We start from the raw sequence: 19,580 nt of genomic DNA on the forward strand, positions 1-19,580 counted from the left end.
TAAAGAGTCTTGTGGCACTCTAGAGGCTAACAAATTTATTAGACAATTATCGGTGAATATAATTGTTAGTCATATAATTTAAAGTCAATTCAGACCTGACACTTTTCACAAATTTGCACTTTGGGCTGAGAGTCATCAATTACATGGCAAGCAAAGGGATGTGTTTGGATATAGGAAGCATAATGTGAATACTTCTGTTTAAGTAGTTCCATCATCTCTCTATCAAACCCGGAGGCAGAAGAAAACAAATCCTTTTTATAAAAAAAAGTGTTGTATTTAAACAACTCTGGTCATAGCAAATTAATAATACATGTGAAAACTTACAATCATGAATGAACAGTATATTGCAGTAAAGTGAAGCTTCTTTCTTTTCACATTAACTGTGATGTGAAACTGGCAGTTGAAGAGCCTTTCCATTATTCTGTTGGAAATAAGCAGTGCATAAATTATCCCTGATTGTACACAAAGTTACATGGACAACTAAGACTCAAAGTAGATGTGATACGTAGTCAAGTGTATCAAACTTAAAAAAAATAAATAAATCCAAAAGCAGCCTTGTGGGGAGCAGGTTCCTTAAATCTTTCCCTTTCAGTTTTTTTTTTCCCCTGGTAAAAAAAATCCCCTCCACCCAGCTGCTTGAAGATGAAGGTTGGAGGGCTTCTGGGGGGGTGGGGGGGTAGGAAAATAGTTGTAGGAGAAGAGTTAAGCAGTTCTCCTTCCAATTCCTCCATGTCAGTTTTGGGACTTGTCTCAAGGGAAAGAAAAAAATAACAGCATGCTACTACTAGTTTGAGCCTATGTAAAAGTGAACTTCCATCAACAGATTATCAAAACAGTAAACATACTTTCCACAGCATTAATAGAGAACAAGATGTCCTGATTCCAATAAGTTGACGGTAGGAGGAAACCTACAGAACTCAGAGGATCATATATGTGCCTTTAAAATATATCATAAGTGAAGCCATATAATTTGTTATAAATTTATCTGCACCACTGTGGACATTTGAAAGCTGTATTTTATTCTTCCTTCCTGTGAGTGTAAATTATTGATGCTTCCACCAGCTAAATTTCTCCCTTTCAAAATAAGGGAAAACTAAATTGACAGTTAACACTGTAGTAGCCTGCTGTAACCCTCACAAAGATACCAGCTTACACTGAACTACCAACATTTCCCCAACTTTTTCAATAAGGTGGGTAGGTCAGGCTGGCCGGGGACTGCGTTGGAACCAGAAAAGATTCAAATGTCTCAGATCGTTAAGAGTAAAAGTAAATACTGCACAATCAAGTCTTTTTTTGATTTAACATTCATCTTACAAACATACATATGTATAATTATGACTCTTTACAAACCTAAAGTACTATTTTTAAAATTACCCACCCTTTCCCCTCCCCATATAAAATTACTGCTCAATTCCTATTTGGCAAAATATTAAGTCTTTATACAGATGAAGGTCTTCCATCTCATTGTCAGGTCCTGAACTGATTAAAAATAGGTGAAGCCAAAGAGAAGCAACTGAATCATAAAATCCATGGATACCATGTACACCTTCCAGGCATTCAACGAAGAAAACTAAAAAAACTGGACATAGTTTTGGGGAATGAGTCCTCTCTTCCCATTTAGTGTTCCTTCTAGCCAGCCGGGTTCCCGTGAAAACTGCACTGTTGAAAGAGGAGAGAAAACAGACACACTCCTATTAATCCACTATTTGTGACAGAAGTCACAGAATTGTACAGCTGGAAGTCAACGATACAGCTTAAGTCCATGAAACTCTTTTACTCACAATCACAAACAGACAGAGGGAGTCTTTTGAGTCTCTATTTTTCCCAGAACTACTGCTCATTTAATTACAGATTTGTATGAGGGCCAAACTCTTGCATGAGTCTTTTTCATGATAGATTCCCGCCCCCCCTTCAGCGACAGTACTTTAAGGAGGGTGGAATCTTGAGCAGAGGATCTGGTGATCAGTGGGAGCGAAAGGGCTGCTTTAATGTTTCCCTACCCATCATTTGCTCAGCGTTCCCCACCCCATTCTGATGTTTCTCCACCATCAGCAAGGAAAGACACAGGAACTTGTACCATTTAATACTATTCTATATGAAGATGAAACTCTAAGCAGAGCAAAGAGGTAAGACTGCCTTTAAAGGCTTATTAGAGATACAGAAGTAGGAATGTGGGTCTCAAAAATGCTCCCCCCAAACCAAGCTTCACCAACTTTTTCACATAAGATTGGCACTGTCTTTTGTTTTCTAACAGATCACAAGAATAGCCAGTCTGACAATGAAACCTTGTAACAGGCAATTTAAAGAAATTTCAGTATTTGGGAGAAGAAATGATTGCGGATATCTTTAAAAAGTTAGCGAGGTAGGAGGGAGATTTTACCTCCACTTTCAAGTCTATTTTTGCAGGCAAAAGGGAGAGATTCGTATTTTTTAAGTATGATATTCTGAGGCTGTTCAATTCTGCGTTTGTGCAGAATACTGAAACACATGAGCCCTGAATATACTACATGTGGGAAAAGTAAATTTAAGCACACACACAGGATGGATTTTCTTTAATTATCTTTTCACATAATTGTAGAGTTGGAAGGGTCCATGAGGGTCATCTATCTAGTCCAGCCCCCTGCAAGGTAAGGAATCTTTTGCCCAACCTGTCCCTACATTGCTCCAAAATTGCTTGAACTGACTGGGGGAGCGTTTCCTCATGCAGGAGGCACCTAAATAAATAAATATCCCTTCATTCCCAGTAATACCGGGGATGCCAAAGGAATGTTCACATGGACTTGTTTTTAATACTGAATCAAACAGGAACCCTTTGTCCACCCAGGAACTCACTGGTTCTCCCAAAGATATTTGGGGGTGGCCTCCACTTTTTCTAATCCCACACATTAAGTTACTAAGAGTTTTGCAAACAATACCAACACAAATCTATAGGTAGCACAGCAAACACTGCAGTAGCTGGATATTTACTACAAATGGCTTGTAGGAGGATAGTGAAGCCATTATCACTCCCACTTGACAAGGTGCACCAAAGTCTTTACAAATGTTTGATGCGCACAGCTTCAAAATCACAAAATAGATATTTACACTGATGCGCCTTTGGAGGTGGGGTGGGGGGAGGAGGACAACATAACTCAATGGAAAGTTTTGAATATCAAAAGGAATACCTAGAAAAATAGCACTCTCAAATGGAAGATTAAAAAAACTATAATTGGCATAACTTTTACCCTTTGTAATTTTCACTGCATAGGGTAAGCACACGTTTTAAATGGACCGATTCCACATCCCCGCAATTGGGTCTCTAAAAAATTCCTTCACAGCAGCTGACACACGACGACATACATATTAAGATTGCCGAGTCAGTACAGGTGAATACACATTAATCGGGATACAAACATATTAGACAGACTACTTCTGCCAGCAATTATCTTAAAGGTTAAATTATAATTGGCCCTATTTTATCCATACTAAGCAGCCTTTATTTTGCATTATAAAGCTCACAGGAGTCTTGTCAGTGACAGGGCGATGGATCAAACTGATGGAAATGGATATACCAACATTGTTTACAGTTCAACTGGCCATTTAATTTTGAAAGAAAGAAGAAGAAGAAACAGCTTTTTTTACCCACATGTAGTGCTTTTGTCTTAGCACTAAGATTGGAAAATGTATGCGGTGGTGAAGCCATTGAAACATGTCCCGGTTCACTGCATGGCTGAAAATGCTTGCACTGGTGACATGTAAAGGTAAAGGACCCCTGACAGTTAAGTCCAGTCGCGAATGACTCTGGGGTTGCGGCGCTCATCTTGTTTTACTGGCCGAGGGAGCCGACATTTGTCCACAGACAGTTTTTCCGGGTCATGTGGCCAGCACGACTAAACTGCTTCTGGCGAAACCAGAGCAGCACATGGAAATGCTGTTTACCTTCCCGCCGGAGTGGTACCTATTTATCTACTTGCACTTTGACGTGCTTTCAAACTGCTAGGTTGGCAGGAGCTGGGACCGAACAACGGGAGCTCAGCCTGTCGCGGGGATTTGAACTGCCAACCTTCTGATTGGCAAGCCCTAGGCTCAGTGGTTTAGACCATAGCACCACCCCAGTCCCTACTGGTCCTCAGCTGCAGAGAAGAATGCTCATGTTCCCCAAGAAAAGGCCATCATAGATGCGAAAGAGAGGCCTTGTGAATTAGCCATTATCTGAAGCTCAGAGTTTAAATACTACTTCATGGAAGATACAATATCTGCTCATCTTCAATAGTTCTTGTCCACAGAAGTAAATTTAAACTCAAGAAAGCTATACCAGATCATTTCATACCTGTTGAACCTATTATCAATGTTTAACAGTACCACCAGGTTTGTTCTGGGTATAAGCTTTCTGAAGAAGTGTGCATGCACACGAAAGCTTATACTCAGAACAAACTTAGCTGGTCTCTAAGGTGCTACTGGACAATTTTTTCCGACTGCGTCAGACCAACACAGCTCCCTGCCTGAATCTAGTACCACCAGGGGCATGGTACTTAACAGAGTGACTATCAAAAAGAGATCTCTAGGTAAGATGCCAATTCTGAACATGGCACATTCAACTTGGATGATAACTTTCTCAGAATCAGTTCTCAGTTCTCCCAAAAGAGCTGTCTCTACCCCAAACCTATATGAGGCATCTCTTCTGCACTATGTCTGGCTAATGACAATAGAATTGGACTCATACAACATAAAGACTAAAACATGAGAGACTGTGGTTGTACAGACTGAAATCAATGAGCTTATGCGGACACTTCTGCACTGGGGCTGCCTGTATGCAACAAATTATATGCATAATTTCTGCCGCATTAACTGAAATGTCTTTGCACTGCACAGAGTCTATTAGGCTTCCATTTGAATCACTTAAGCTATTTTAGTCCCACTAAAATTGGTGGCACAGGAGTAATTTCAAAACGAGCAGGGTATAATCCTGCTTGATGTCTGTGGGATCTCTCTGGAATACATGGTTTTAGGACTGCGCCACTTTAGCTTACACGACAAATCAGCTCCTCTGTAGCTATAATTATATAAGTTTTAACAATCTTCCTTCAGCTAACCATGATAAAGAAAATCTACTCACTAAGACATATAGCCTTTCCCTCAAAACTGACATATTTTTAAACAAATACAAATTGCCTTCATGTGTAGTTTTGATTTGCAGAGGGAAGATAAATATGTCCTTTCACTTCAGTGAGCTGTACTATTTCCTGGCAGTATATTTTTAAATCTATAAATATCAACCCTATATTTATCACAGAGAAAGCAGTTGTGGTGCAGGGAGACGAAGTCACCTTTCATTCATACACACCACACATGCCCATTCTCTCCCCCTGCCATGCTCACTCTTACCCACACCATTCTAGTATTCCTTAGATTTGCTTCTCCCATGTTGCACACTCCAAAAGTCTCATAAGGGAGCATGTGTGTAAGCCAGCTGACTGACATGTATCTACTTTCTTGACCCCAGTGGTGAGGACCCTTTCCCAAATCCATTCCTTCATGGACAACTTGGGGCCACATGCCAATAGTGGGTGAGGCCAGAAGCAAAAGTGGCTGAGCTACGAATGTCTCTCTTAACTCTGTGCAGCAGGCAACATTCCCATCAGAAGCTGCACGTACCCCACCTTCCAAAGTACTAGAGGAGAGTGTGGAGCAGGGCAGGGTGAGATCTGGGTGTGTGTGGCTAGAGTAGAGTCCCAAGGAACAGATAGAGGGGTCTGGAGGGCCACATTTCCTTTAGTCTCTCAAGGAAGTTACTCTGAAGCTATTCTAAGTGGGGGTGACACCGATACAACCGGAGACTTTCTTTTAGCTAACAATGCACCATAGCACATCACATCACATGTGTCAGGGACGCAGCGGGAGCGCAGGGAGGGGAGGAGATGGAGAGCGAGGGGGAGCAATCCGAGGGCAGCGTAGGAGAAGAGGACAGTAGCCCGAGAGATTCCATGAGCCTCTCCAGCGAATCGGAAGATTCACAGAAGGGGGCGCCGATGGCCAGGGCAAGGGGGGCCCCAAGGGGGACACCCCAGAAGCAAGGGGCCAGCGGGGACTCCCAGAGCAGCAGTTGGAAATCAGGACCAGCTTCCCCACCAGAGCATAGTGGGGGGGGGGAAGGGTCCCAGGTATCAGGGCCAGCGTATTCACCACCAGCGAGAGAAGATGAGTCAGGGTTGACCACGCCTCCGTCGGAGAGCGAGGGAACGGTCGAGAGGAAGGTTACCGGCTGGGCGCGCGCGCCAAGTTCAAATGTACAGGCGAGCGGCACAGCAGGTAGCCCGGATAGGGAACCAGGTCCTAAAGCCCGCCGGAAGGAGGGGCAAGAATCAGGGGGGTCAGCGTCAGAAGAGTCCAGAAAGGATGAAACCCCAGCGGGCAGGAGGGCCCAGAGGAGGAAGGAGCTAAGGAAGAGGTGGAGCAAGGCTAGAGTCTTAAACTGGTGTCAGGGGGGCGGAGACTCAGACAGGACTTCGCCGGTCTAGGCTTTGAGACGTAGAGTTGCACGCTGCGGCTTTGAAATGGAAACTGAACTTCAACAAAGACTTTTGTACATAACTACAGCCGGGCATTGGTCCTTTGTGAGCTGGGACCTAGGGGCGGCTCTGACAACATGCATGTACAACTTGTATGGTGGTGAAAGAGTTATGACAGCAGTAGCTGCAATGAAGTGGACACCTCATGGCACATGAATGGGAAGCTATCTTGAGGGCATCCTTTGCTCTTGGCACTGTGTGGAATACAGCAATAGCCAGTAGTGCTTGGATTAAATCTCCTCTGCCTCCATTGCCCAGGTTAAAACTGCATGGGCAACTTAGCTCGCAGATGCACATGATAATTAATGACATGCCCAGACTCTCACTAAGTTATCTGTTACCTCATTGTCACATTGGCTTTTTTCCCCTTACTCCCAGACAAAAAGTGGAAAAGGTGTTAAGAACAACTCTTATTAGATCCTCTCAGGTAATTGTTCCCCAGAAACTATCTTAAAGTGACTGCCAACCAAAGAGGTAATTCCCTCTTTTTTTTGTAGTACCCTGCAGTGATGACAGTAGCTACTTGAGGTAAGAAGGAATGCATGCTATTCATTTTTTAGGAAATTTGAAGATACATATGCCATGTCTTTGTTGTAGCTTCCACTGGTACAGAGGCCACAGAAAGTAGAGTATGTCTGAATAACAAGCGGTGGTTTCCACCCCCTAAAACAGTTCTCGTCACAAAAGGTAATTTTGCATCCTAATAAAGCAATCCTTATAGTTTCAATATCTAGCATGTGTGAGAGAGTTCCAATAGATTTTCACCTCATTTGGTTTCAGATTACCAAGAAGCTAAGGACTACGGGCACCTATAGCCAGAGTCACATAATCATGGCAGATATTTTTTTAGACGTCTCAGTTCTTCCACCCCTTTCAGAAACCCATGAATGAAGAGAAGCTGCTTTTAAAAGTATTTTGACAATGTTTAGAAGTGTCTGTAGCTAGAAAGGATAGCAATGATCTTTCTTGCATTCCCTTCACCACTACAGACTCCACTTTATATGTGGTGCCACCATTATTGTGGATGGTTCTGTTTTAAACATTGCATATGTATGCACAATGCATTAAAACCGAGTGCCAGCTATTGCAGATGGGCACTGGGAGACCCTGTAAGGAGCTTGAGCTTCCCAGAGATGGGTTCTGCCCACTTTTGCATATGCCCCTCGGAACACTGCTCATTGCTCAGAAGGGAATGTGGCTTTCAGGAGGACAAAAATGTTCCCCACCCCTGCTCTACAAGAATTCATAGATGGGAGCCTCTTCTTTAAAGAGGCAGAATAGCAGGTAAAAACAGGTTAGGAAGGAAGGAAGCAAGAGCGATCTCTTTACTGTAAGCTTTGAATCAGCAGTTTTGTCCTTGGGGAAAAAACTGCTTGGGAAAAACCATTAATCAGTTGCTGAAAGGCTGTCCAGTGCCCTGGCCTGCTATTTGCCTTCTGCAGCATCAGGCTGAACCAACAGCTCTGAGGTCCAGTCAGCAGATTCTGGATCTGCTGCTGTATCCAGCCTCTGCCATTCACTTTTTCACTTTGAGCCAAGTCCAGCCTACATCCGACACCCCTATCCCCACCCCTGTTCAAGCAGGAGGGGAAAGAAGCTAGGAGAGAATGGGGAAACTCTCTTAATTCCACAGCCACCTTAAGGGTTCCTCAATTTAAAGTATGAAAAAGAAAGGGGAGGGGAATACAGATGGAGGGGGGGCCAAGAGGAAAAATAAAATGGAGGGAGGGAGGGGTAAGAAAGATATAAAATTTCCCTTAATGGAAGTGGCACCTCATGTCAGACACTAATTTAACAGTTATTTTAATGGTTGATACTAACAGTATGTCAATTTGATTGATGCACTGTCACTTTGATAGTTAAAGTTATTGGTAGAGCAGCAGAAATGATGTATTATTATCTTAATTCTTCATTTAAGGGCTTATTAAGGCATGTGGGAATTTAAACTGAGTGATGAATTTGAATTGATTCCATGGAACTGGTACGCAGTCTAAGTGCACAAGGGGATAGGAAGGAAGATCAGGAATGGAGGAGATGTGACTTATTCAGAGGACTGTTGAAGGGCAAACGAGAACAAGATGGTTTTACAGATTTAGTAAATATGGGAGCTTAACTAATCATTCCCTCCAGTAATGAAAACTTCTGTTACACTGTGTTTGGAATTACCATGCTTTTTAAAGCTGAAACCACCTGCAATAAATGGGATTTCACAATGGAGGGAAGTGAGCAAAGGATCATACTTGTTCCAGACTAGAGGCAGAAGAATTGTAAGACAGCCAAGTTTGAACACAACACCAAATTATTCAGGATATTAAGATCTCGAGCAAAAGTAAAGAGCTTAAAACAGCAAAAAAAGGGTAACATTCAATGTAAGTAACTTCAATCTGTAGGTATCATGGTAAGCTACTTTATAACAGGGTTAGATAATTTGTCCATGTAGTCTAGATTTTCTACCCTGAGCAGCAGTGGCTTTCCAGGGTTTTGGCAGAAGTATTTCATATCACTTGTCACTCATTTTTGAAACTGCAGATATGAGGGATTGGAACACAGGAATTCTGCATGCAAAGCAGGTGCCCTACCATGAGCCAGAGTCACACCCCAAGACGCCCAGGAAAGAAATCTTAGAAGAAAAGGATGTTGCTGAACTGGCAACAGCGCAGAACAGAGCACATGGGAATCTTTCTCGCATTACCCTACAAGCACATCTCCTTTCCTATAGTGTGAAGGGAATATCAGAAGCCTTGGGTCATATGGGAATAGCTGCAGCCTGAACTTATATGTGGTTCTGAGTTTTCTGATCTTAACTTCGCAATGCGGAGAGAAGCCATGCCACAGAAGCTCATACGCAGGAGGGGAAAAGAATATGAAAAAAAATGTAAAGGGCATGTCCATTTACTGACTGGGGAGCATCTTCCCCATGCCTAAGAAATTTTAGTTTAGGACAAACCCTGAAGCTGAGAGGTGGTGGAGCCTCTAGTTGCTGTTGGAGTACAACTCCCATCATGCTGGCTGATGGGAACTGCAGTCTAACATCACCTGGAGGGTCCCCTCTCCTAGAATAAAGAGTGGCATGCAGGAGGTTTACAAAATTTATAAATGGTGCATGGGTGGTCCAATGTCTTGGAAATTGCCCTGAGAGAAAAATTAACTGATGTGAGCAGAATAAAAAGAGGTGTGAAATACTAGTTTATGCGTATTCAGCGAATCAAAGTAACGTTAAAACTCTTGGACGTGATTTATTAGGTTTTTCTTTTGTTTACTGCTCCTTTTTTAGCAACCCCTTCTCTTGTTTTGTTGCTGTTGTGCTCTTATAGGTTTGTGCCGTATCATGTAGCTTGTACTGTATTTGGAAAAATGGAAACATTCTCCCTCCCTCCCTCTCTCTCTCTCTCTCTCTCTCTCTCTCTCTCTCTTACAGTCAGTCTCTCTCTCTCTCTCTCTCTCTCTCTCACACACACACACACACATTATCAACATCATCATCATCCAGGGCCATCTTATTACTTCATCAAATATATACACTGAATGTAAAAATCCTCAAAGTGGTTTACAAAAAAAGATAAAACAATAAAACGGGGGGGGGGGGATTACAACCCTACTTTAAAACATACAAAAGTTTAAAAACTAAAACAGATTAAAATTACCTCACCTTTCTAAGCATCTGGGGAGGCTTGCCTAAGCAATAATGTTTTTAGCAGGCGCTGAAGAGTACAGTGAAGGTGCCTGCTTGATCTGAATAGGTGGGAAGTTTCAAAGTGCAGGTCCTGCAATACTCAATGATCTGAGTTCTTACAACAGGGCCATACAAGGAAACTTGATTGGCTGCAGGGTTCTGTATGAAACCAAATGCAGTACTTTACGCAATGCAAAATTAAGCTACAGAATAATTCATTGCCACCAGACGTGGCTACTAGTTCAGACACCTTCCGAAAAAGACTTGCCAAATTCACAGAGGATTGGTTCATCAGTGGCTATAAGCTACCATAATGGAAATATCAACACTGTGTCCAGAAGCAGAGCAGCTCTTAGCACAGCTTCCAGCCAGCCAAGACTGGGCTAGACTTTCAGCTTGATGTAAGTAAAGAATTCTCACCACAGAATGGGTTCAAGGAGACCCTGAGCGGAACAAGCAGAAGGGCTGCAATATATGCTCTGATTTTTATTACAGGCTTCATTAGTAGCCTTGGCTGCTGGGTTGAGCTGACGTAGAATGTCCGAGAGGAAAACCTGGGACAAGCCATTTTTTAAGATAAGAAGAAGGTCATCTTCTCCTGTCCATGAACCTGTCCAGAAAACGGGCTTTAGAAGCCCAAGAGAGCAAAGCTGTCTCCCTTCTCCTTCTCTTTCACCCAGAGACACAGCTCGAGTAATGGAAGATTACACAGCAGTGCTCACATTACATTACTATGGACACATGCACATGTAGTTTGGGCAGCTTGTCTGGTTCTGAAGCACTCCCACGATAGCTACCTGATCTGGAAGGCATTGCTGTGGTGGTTCAGAGCCACAGGTTTGAAGGTTTCAGTGTGTTCTGGGAATAAAGACACACATGGAAACTCCCATGCTGCTACAGTATTTCTTTTAGCAGGACCTAAGATCTTAGTGCTTTCCCCCTTTTGAGGAATAAACACAAGGTGTGACATGCCTGAAAATTCCTGTGCTGTGAACCACGTGCTCCAGGAGACTGTCTTGTCCTCAGATTTGACTAGAAGAGTTCTTCACAGATATGCTAAGGATCCCCACCCTTACAATAAATTTAAACTTGCTTTCAAGAGAAAGCTTTGAAGAACTATATATTTATCTAATTCCTCTTTTATCACACTTGACTCAAACACAATCTGGCTGCAAGGTAGATTTTGACAGGAAGCATCTACACCAGGCATGTTTTCTTAACAGTAAATATTCAGGCCAGGTGCACAGGAATAAAGGGGGGAAATAAGAGGAGATGATAGGAAAAGTCCATTTTCCCCCTATCCGCTGCAACAAAAATAGCAGAATCCAGGGACATCTTGTTCAACTAAATGCATATCTGCAAATTCAAACAATGGACTTGATGCAGATTTCTGGTTTAAATTATTCCTTTCCTCCCTTCCTCTGTGCCCCCTTTTCTGGATTCTTTACACGCCACAGCCTGTTTTAAAAATGAGAAGAATATATTGCCAAGCCTTGGGGTGATGAAAAGATTAGGTTCATGAGAAACTTTCCCAACGTGTATTTTTGGGATAATATATAAATGCCAGTAGGGAGCACTATGGGAGAAACAGGCCATATTTAGATGACTTCTTTAAAAAATGATTTTTTAAAAATAAAAAAAGCTTTTTTTCAACAGCGCATTTTATTGGCTCCCATGGACCTAAAATGGAGAGCTCAATGCTTTCTTTCAAAATATGAGTGAAGGGATTGTTAGTTATCCCTTTTGATTTGCCCTCTTACTGAGGATCCATGCTGGCTGAGAACAACATCAACTATATTCCTATTGGAGACGAGAGGGAGCATGACTCAGAACACTTTCCCTTCTGAAACCCAGCTAGAACCAACCCACATGTATTTTAGGCACTAGTTGAGCGTACACCTTTCTACCTGGGCATATGCAAGACACTAGTCTGGAGCCTATTGTTCTAGTATTAAAGAAATTATCTTAGTGGTTTAAATGGACTGATATTCCTTTTCAGCCAGGTTTTATTGCACTGTCTCTTATTAAAGCTTATAACCCTCTTTTGGATTACCTCTCTGGTAACGAAGAGAAGGTAATTAATATTTTAAATAAACAAATGAAAGATACAGGCAAAACAACCTAGGAATGGTTTGCCTTCTCATTTCTCAGGACTTGCAGGGCAGCTATTAATAAAGAATGAATTGGTATTTTTCTATACAAGAGGGCAAGGGTGTAGAAGGCATTTTTGCAATGGCTTTGAACAGAGGTGTTCTGGGTCATAACTTATCAGTGAAGATTCTGCTGTCTGTTAAAGCTGAGTTCTCTTGTAAAGCATGCAGGTGGCAGCTTTCAAGCAGCAGCTGAAGAGCAGAATTAAATGAACAAGGAGCCAGTTCACAGCTCCTTGTGGCTATTGTATGTGAAGCATTCCTCTGTGTAGTTTTTACCTTTAAACTCCTGAGGCTCTGGCCTTTAGACACTGAAGTTGGAATGAACACCTAATGGATATTTCTGTCACTGTCAGAGCTGTCTCCTGCTGCCGCACCATGAATAGTGACTTGGTTTTTGCTAGAATCTACCTCAGCCCTGGATTTGGCAGTAGCCTTCCTTATGACACCATTTTTTAAAGAGGGCACAGGTACTTCCCCCCGTATCTCAGGAGATATATGTTTAAACCATTCCTTTGCAAGCCATAGTTCAACAGATTTGATTGTAGTTGGCCCCGAAAGCTATAATACTTACCATCTTCAAAAACTGCCCCAATTTGAAAAGATAATTCAGAGCTATGCTCCGCCTCACATGGATACACTGCTCTTGCTTTTCTGGTGACAACAATGAAAGAATATCAAAGATTTTGTCAGCATTAAACATTTTTTGCAAGCTTAAAATTGTTTAATTTTGCATAACATTGTGCATACAGCTATATGGGGGGCAGTTCTATGTGCTCAAATAGTCAAATGTACTAAGACAGCAAAAACCTTTTATGGGAAATATATTACTCTGTCATCTGATCAACAACTTGACTAATGCAGGTTATGTATGGTGCTAATTTGCATTTAACACAAAATATACTGCAAGGCATGCAAAAGTCTATGTTTCCAATCATGCAAAAACACAACATGTTTTATTGGACAATAACAACTACTACATCTCTGTTCAAATACATATTACTACCCTTAGGTTAGGAAGTTACATTCTGGTTTGCACATAAAGCAGCTGATCGGCATAAACCAAAACTGGTACTTAACAGATTAAAGTAAGTAATTTGGCTATTAAAACTGGAGAAATTACATATTCCCTGTACAACTACTAGTGGTTCTGTTCAAAATTAATGTTGAGGGAGAGGGAAAGAGGCATCTGATGAAAATGGCAGCTTCAACTGTTGCATGATAGCTCCTGTTCCACCCAAAGAGATGATGCACAATGCAACTGCTTCACACAACATGAACAGGTTCTGCCCAAGATAGCATGACACAATTGAAAATGCTAGTTTAAGTGAGTGGAGATTACTTTCCCTCTCGCCACTACCAGTTCGATTCAATTACCTCATTATGGGGGGAGCCACAGTCAAGGCCCATAATGGGGCAGTCTAGTCTAGGATTTAGGTTTATTTAGACTCTTTCTCCTGTTTCACTTTGATGCACAACCCACACACCAAAATATAGAAATCATTCTTGTATCATGAATGGTAAAATTTTTTGTTTATCTCTGTAAGTTACTGAACTTAATATTTAAAAGTTGGTTGCTTAGCATGCTGCCTGACTCCCGTACAGACATCTTTACAAGGGAACAAACAAACCTCCATGTTTTGCTTTATTATAGCATAAGAGTTAGCAACAGAAAATTAACTAAGTAGCACAATATTACCTTCCAGATGTTCTGTCAGTCTCTCTTATAGGGGAAGGAAAAGAGAACATTGATAATGCTGGTGTGTCCAAGGTAGATGCTGTACACGCCTGCGCTTTCATCCAGGAGACCATTGATGAATGAATGTCACTGGAGCTGAAGGAAGACATTTTCAAGCAATAAATTAATCATTTGTATCTTCAGCTTCATACCATTCAGTAGTGGACTTTTGTGAATAGGAAGCTTAAGTTTTTAGACCCGTGAAGTCATTAACATCATTTGCCCACTACATTTTTTTTTTTTTGCCCTTATATACCACCAGGTCTGTACAAAAAGCTTGTAATCATAGCAACCCTCCTAATAAAGGAAACATTTCTGTTTGTATCATGAAGGCAAATATGATTTTACTCTTTACTGAGCTTTATTGCTGTGTGAACCATATAATGCTCTTAGACAAAATAAAATAAAGAGGCTGAGTTAAATACTGACATTTATACTGAACAGGGTTAGTTGGCAGCTAGTGTGTTCTAATGAAAGCCTGAGAACATCAAACAATTGCTAATAGCTTGTCTAACAAGGAGTTACAGGCTGTTATAGTGCCATGAACACTGGTTAATATCCCTCAAGGAGATATGAATAACTATAACAGTCTATCAGCCTATTTTGACCTTTTTTTTTTCCTTTTAAAAAGGAGATTCCCTTCTCTTTCTAAAGAAACTACACTCAGTTGCAGGGCAGTGGCAAGGAGAGGAGAAAGTAACCATGAGAGTGATGAGATGCCATCTAAATTCTAGTATTTAGTCTCTTAGGCTCAACTGAAGTTCATATTTCAAGTTGGTTTACCAGGTCCTTTTAAAGACTTTACAGCCTCCCAGAGACTGGGTTTTTTAAAATATAACCCCTCCTCCCAAAATAGAGCAATATTTCATGTAATTAAAACTTTATTTGCCCTAGACTGACTTTAGCCCAGATCTTTGAAGTGAGAAGGAGCCGTGACAGTGATTGCTGCTCTTTCCTCTTTCCTCACTGCTGTTCTGGGGGTTATTCTGAACCCCAAAAGCCAAATTCAGGGGGCACATGGGATACACATGGAAGGAGATGGGGCAAGCCCTGTTGCACAAGCAGAAGTCTTTGTGCGGGACTTCTCTGACAGGGTGTGTTTGATGAATTCCGCTTGTTGTATTTACATTCACATGCCATATACATTCAGTATGCCATGTGACATAGTGCATGCCAAATGTTATCTAATGGGTATAGTACAAACTGATTATTATTTAGAACAGTTTCCAACTGGCAAAATAAATCTTGAAAAGGGCAGAAACCTTTGAGCTCCATGCTGCTTTCTCCCCAGCTTTACGAGAAATTCAGTCTTGCTGTAGAAGAAATCACTGCAGTGCTCCTGTCAGATACAGCTTGTGGATATATATGAAGGGTTCACAGACTACAATGCGGCAAAGACAAGCTCTATTTCTGAAAGAAGTGAAATCTTCTTGGATGCAAGTGAAAAGGACTCTGCCTGTGAAATAGCAACATGGACCATTTGCAGCTAAGCTGACTCTCTAAATACACACATTTGGCATACACAATGGTAAAACCAATTCCTGAAAAGTCAGATCCCTTTGATTACCAATATTACAGTAAGTTAAGAACATATTAAAAGTTCTTAATTAGAAATGTGGGAGCACATATGTACATTTTTAAACTATCACTGATGAATGCAGAGGGTGGCCGAAATAGCAGTAACATTGTCTTCAAAGGGGGGGGGACCACACACACTTGTCAATCATCTTTCCTTGACAAGAAAAGTCATTGGGGGTGGGGGCTTGAAACCTGGCAGAAAATAAGCTACAGATCTTTGCTGATATTCAGGAAACAACTCCTGAAAAAAAGATTTTATTGGATATTTATCTGACTCGTTCCTAAGGTAACTCTGGTAAACAGAAACCTCTTATCTCAAGAATCAGTGAGCAAAGATGCAAAAGGGAGAGAGGCCATAGAAGGAATCTACACCAACTCTTCGGTAAAAAAATCCATCTTGTTTAGCAGAACTGTCATAGTTGTCAAAGTCGGCATGCAATGGGCATGGAACTTCGTGTGATTTTAAAATGCTGTTACTATAAAAACTCAGATAATGCACTTTATATTCAATATGCAATGCAGAAAGAACTATACAGGCACCAAGAAATTGATGCGTCTTGCATATTAAATATTCCATGCTGTATGTGAACTTCTGCTGTTGACTGGGGATAAGGATAGGGAAGAACTGTATCCTTAAATCTCTTGTTAGAATTTTGCAGCAGGTTGACCATGACTCAAGGGCAGAAGTTCTTTACTTGGATGAAAAGGAGAAATCCCCCTTGGGAGCAGGATTAGACAGGGCTTCCCACCACATGAAGTGCTTGAGACATGCACAAAATACTGTAGTGGATAAAAGCATAGCCAGCCTAGGCTGCTATACTTTCTTTAAATGTAGACTGTAAACCTCTCAGTGAATCAGCTAGCACATTAGCACAATGATCTTTCATGCCAGTCTAGTGATAAATTTGAAGCTGCAGTTGTCCAAACTAAAACACTTGAAAATTATAATTTAGCTGTAAAGAAATAAAAGTAGAAGTTATTTAATCCAGCAGACTACTGACTAAATGAGTTGCTTTATTTGAGAATCAGGGGGATATGTTTTTCAGTTCCCAAAGAACTACTTTGTAAGGAAACTAATACGTTAGGCACCCTTGGACAGAATTGCCTGCCCCCACAAAAATACCATTGTTTCCGCAGTAATATACAATTTAAGAACTAAATGTTAGCTTTATTAACTGCACAACATACATGGATTTATAAAGGTGTTTCAAAAATACAAGGGCTATAAAAATACAGGATAGCTTATAGGATAAACAAAAATATTTGCTATGGGGAAAGGCTGTGGTACAGCACATTCTTTGAATGAAGAAGGTCCCAAGTTCAATGCCTGGCACCTCCACCTTTCTGAAATTCTGAGAGTCATTGCCAGTCAGTACAGACCATACTGAGCTAAATGGAGCAGTGATGTGTCTTGGTATAAGACAACTTCTTATGTTCCTGTAAGAGCCAGCAACTCAAACCTATTTGCACCCATGGGAAGGCCTAATTTCTCTACTATTCCCCCTCTTGCCCAAAGAGTCATGCATGTTTTTAAAAATACAGATTTAATCCCCTAAGCATCTCTCAAATTCAATCAATGATGAGCTGTAGTATGGCATAGCTCTGCTGCCCACCAAGACAAACCAACCCCATAAGAAGACTATTAAGTGCCAGACAGTGTTCGAAACTCCCATTGTTCTAGGCGCATTTTGCCACAGGGAATTTCATCAACGCAAGTAGTTTCTGAGCTCTAGATGCAGTACTGTGCCTAAGATTTCAGATTAAAACTACAGAGTGGAAGGAAAGGACTCGCCACTTTCTGCCTCCCCACTTCCACCTACTCTCTGAAGACTGGAGAATAGACCCTCTCAAGAATATTAGGGGGTGGGCAGGGGAAGGATTGGGTCATGTGAAAAATGAACATGATATTTTAGCTGCAGTTCATTCATTTTCAGCTTATTAAAGTGTGCCTAGACACTACGTTGTTGCACCCATAACCTAGGTTTAAGGTGCCATTTAGCTCCTAGCTTTCATATCTCAGTTTCTAACACTGGTGCCAGATCTACCCACAAGGAAAGCAAGAGCTCTCAAATCCAGCCCCTACTTTCAAAGTATTGTCACACAGTTTAAGGGGTCTTGCCTACTAATTTCTTCAAAATTCCACCTTGAGTGAAGACCTTATGGAGGGACTTTGGATTGTGACATACTGTGGCCAAGACTGATGTTTTTGGTAAGCCATTTTACCATGGTGAATGAGGCCACTGGCTGTATAGAAATTTTTAGAGGCATTAAAACCAGTCCAATCTGATTGTGTGATCAGCTAAAGTCTTTGTCGTAACACAAGAAAGAGCAAAAGCCATAGCAGCAACTTTTTAACAAGCAATCAGCCATATAGGCTTCCTTCTGGGTGCTTTGAATTGCAGTAAAAGATTCACTTCTTTAAAAAGGCTTAGTATTATTCACTTTCTACAAAGGGTTTAGCCCAGAATAGAATGTTTCCCTGGGCTACAAAGCACAGAAATGCTATTGCGACTGCACCAGTCTTCAATCTTCCACTGTGACTGCCACTGTGATTCCACATTTCTCTTTTCCAAATGATTGCACAGAGGGTTGAACTTTTAGATGCCATATTATTGGGGGACAAGGGAGACGCTGCACTGCTTCAACTGCTTGCCTTTATAATAATTCTAGGTTAATTACAAAAATGTTTTGCACTTATTATTCCAAAATACTAAGATACTGATGCATTTTCCCAAATGCAAAACAAACCTAGGGCCAAGCGTTTCCCTACTTTATGTGCACAAAGAACTGAAAAAGGAGTCTGGAAAGTGGGGGGAGTGGAGGAACTTTACTAAGCTGGAGAGTGTGTGTGTGTGTGTGTGTGTGTGTGCCGATGGAAATTGCACAGACTGTTTGCATCCCTGAACTGTTTTGCCAAGAAGGCAGGCAGGCAGGGAGGAACAGGGATATAGTGAGTTCTACCGGGATTCCTTTCATACAAGGTCACTATTGTTCTCTAAAATGGTCCAACCTCATTTCAGATGCTGTTGGCTGATATACTTTACAACAATCAGAACTTGCACCATAAGCGTTTATTATTTGTAAGTGTAACTTACAGGAGACACCATGTAGTACAAGTGTTTGTCTTGGGTTTGCATGTTGTTTAGGGGGTTTTTTTGGGGGGGGGGGCTGTTGCTGCTTTTCATATTAACTTTTGGTATCTTTTAAATTGTGTTGTGATTTATGTGGAAACTGTTTAATTTGGTTGTGTAGTTTTTGATGTTTTATTTATTGTTTATGACTACTTTCGCTATGTTTGTACTTGTGTATTTTTTCATGTTGTAAGCCGTTTCGTGTTGTAAACTACTTTGAGCATGGTTTTAAGTATGGAAAGGCAGAATACAGTGGTGCCTCGCAAGACGAAATTAATTCGTTTCGCAAGTTTTTTCGTCTTGCGAGTTTTTCGTCTTGCGAAGCACGGTTTCCCATAGGAATGCATTGAAAATCAATTAATGCGTTCCTAGGGAGACCGCCTTCAGACCAGGTCCGGGGACAGTCTGTCCCCGGACCTCTTCTGAAGGCTGGTGGGGGGGGGAGGACTTTTCTCCCCACCGCCAGGCTTCAGAACAGCCTTCTGAAGGCTGGCGGTGGGAAGAAAAGCCCTTCTCCCGCCGCCAGCCTTCAGAAGAGTTCCTGCAGGGCTGCCTAGGCTGCGAATAGCAGCCTGCTGCCCCATGCGAGGGACGCTCTGAAGCAGAGCGCCCCTCACGGGGGGCAGACATCTGCAGCTTGGGGAGCCCTGCAGGACTTCCCCGCAGGGCTCTCCAAGCTGCGGATAGCAGCCTGCTGCCCCGCACGAGGGGCGCTCTTAAGCAGAGCGCCCCTCGCGCGCAGCAGACATTCACAGCTTGGGG

General features: G+C 41.8%; 1 protein-coding gene across 2 annotated transcripts in view; it reads right to left on the reverse strand.

The window, feature by feature from the left end:
• Nucleotides 1-252: 252 nt before the first annotated feature.
• The window catches only part of ARHGAP10 (Rho GTPase activating protein 10), a 107,221-nt gene continuing 87,893 nt past the window's right edge, over nucleotides 253-19,580 (reverse strand). Inside the window, exons 21-23 of one of the 2 annotated variants that reach the window (XM_081875301.1) lie at nucleotides 14,071-14,205; nucleotides 12,946-13,025; nucleotides 253-1,654 (exon numbers count right to left, since the gene is read on the reverse strand). In XM_081875301.1, the coding sequence (XP_081731427.1) occupies nucleotides 1,401-1,654; nucleotides 12,946-13,025; nucleotides 14,071-14,205 (469 nt within the window). In that variant the 3' untranslated portion in view covers nucleotides 253-1,400. Of the gene's footprint in view, nucleotides 1,660-12,945; nucleotides 13,026-14,070; nucleotides 14,206-19,580 lie in introns of both variants that reach the window. The other variant, XM_081875302.1, reaches the window with a different exon arrangement.

The sequence above is a fragment of the Podarcis erhardii genome, assembly GCF_964252035.2.
Source record: "Podarcis erhardii genome assembly, chromosome: 9".
Lineage (NCBI taxonomy): Eukaryota > Metazoa > Chordata > Lepidosauria > Squamata > Lacertidae > Podarcis > Podarcis erhardii.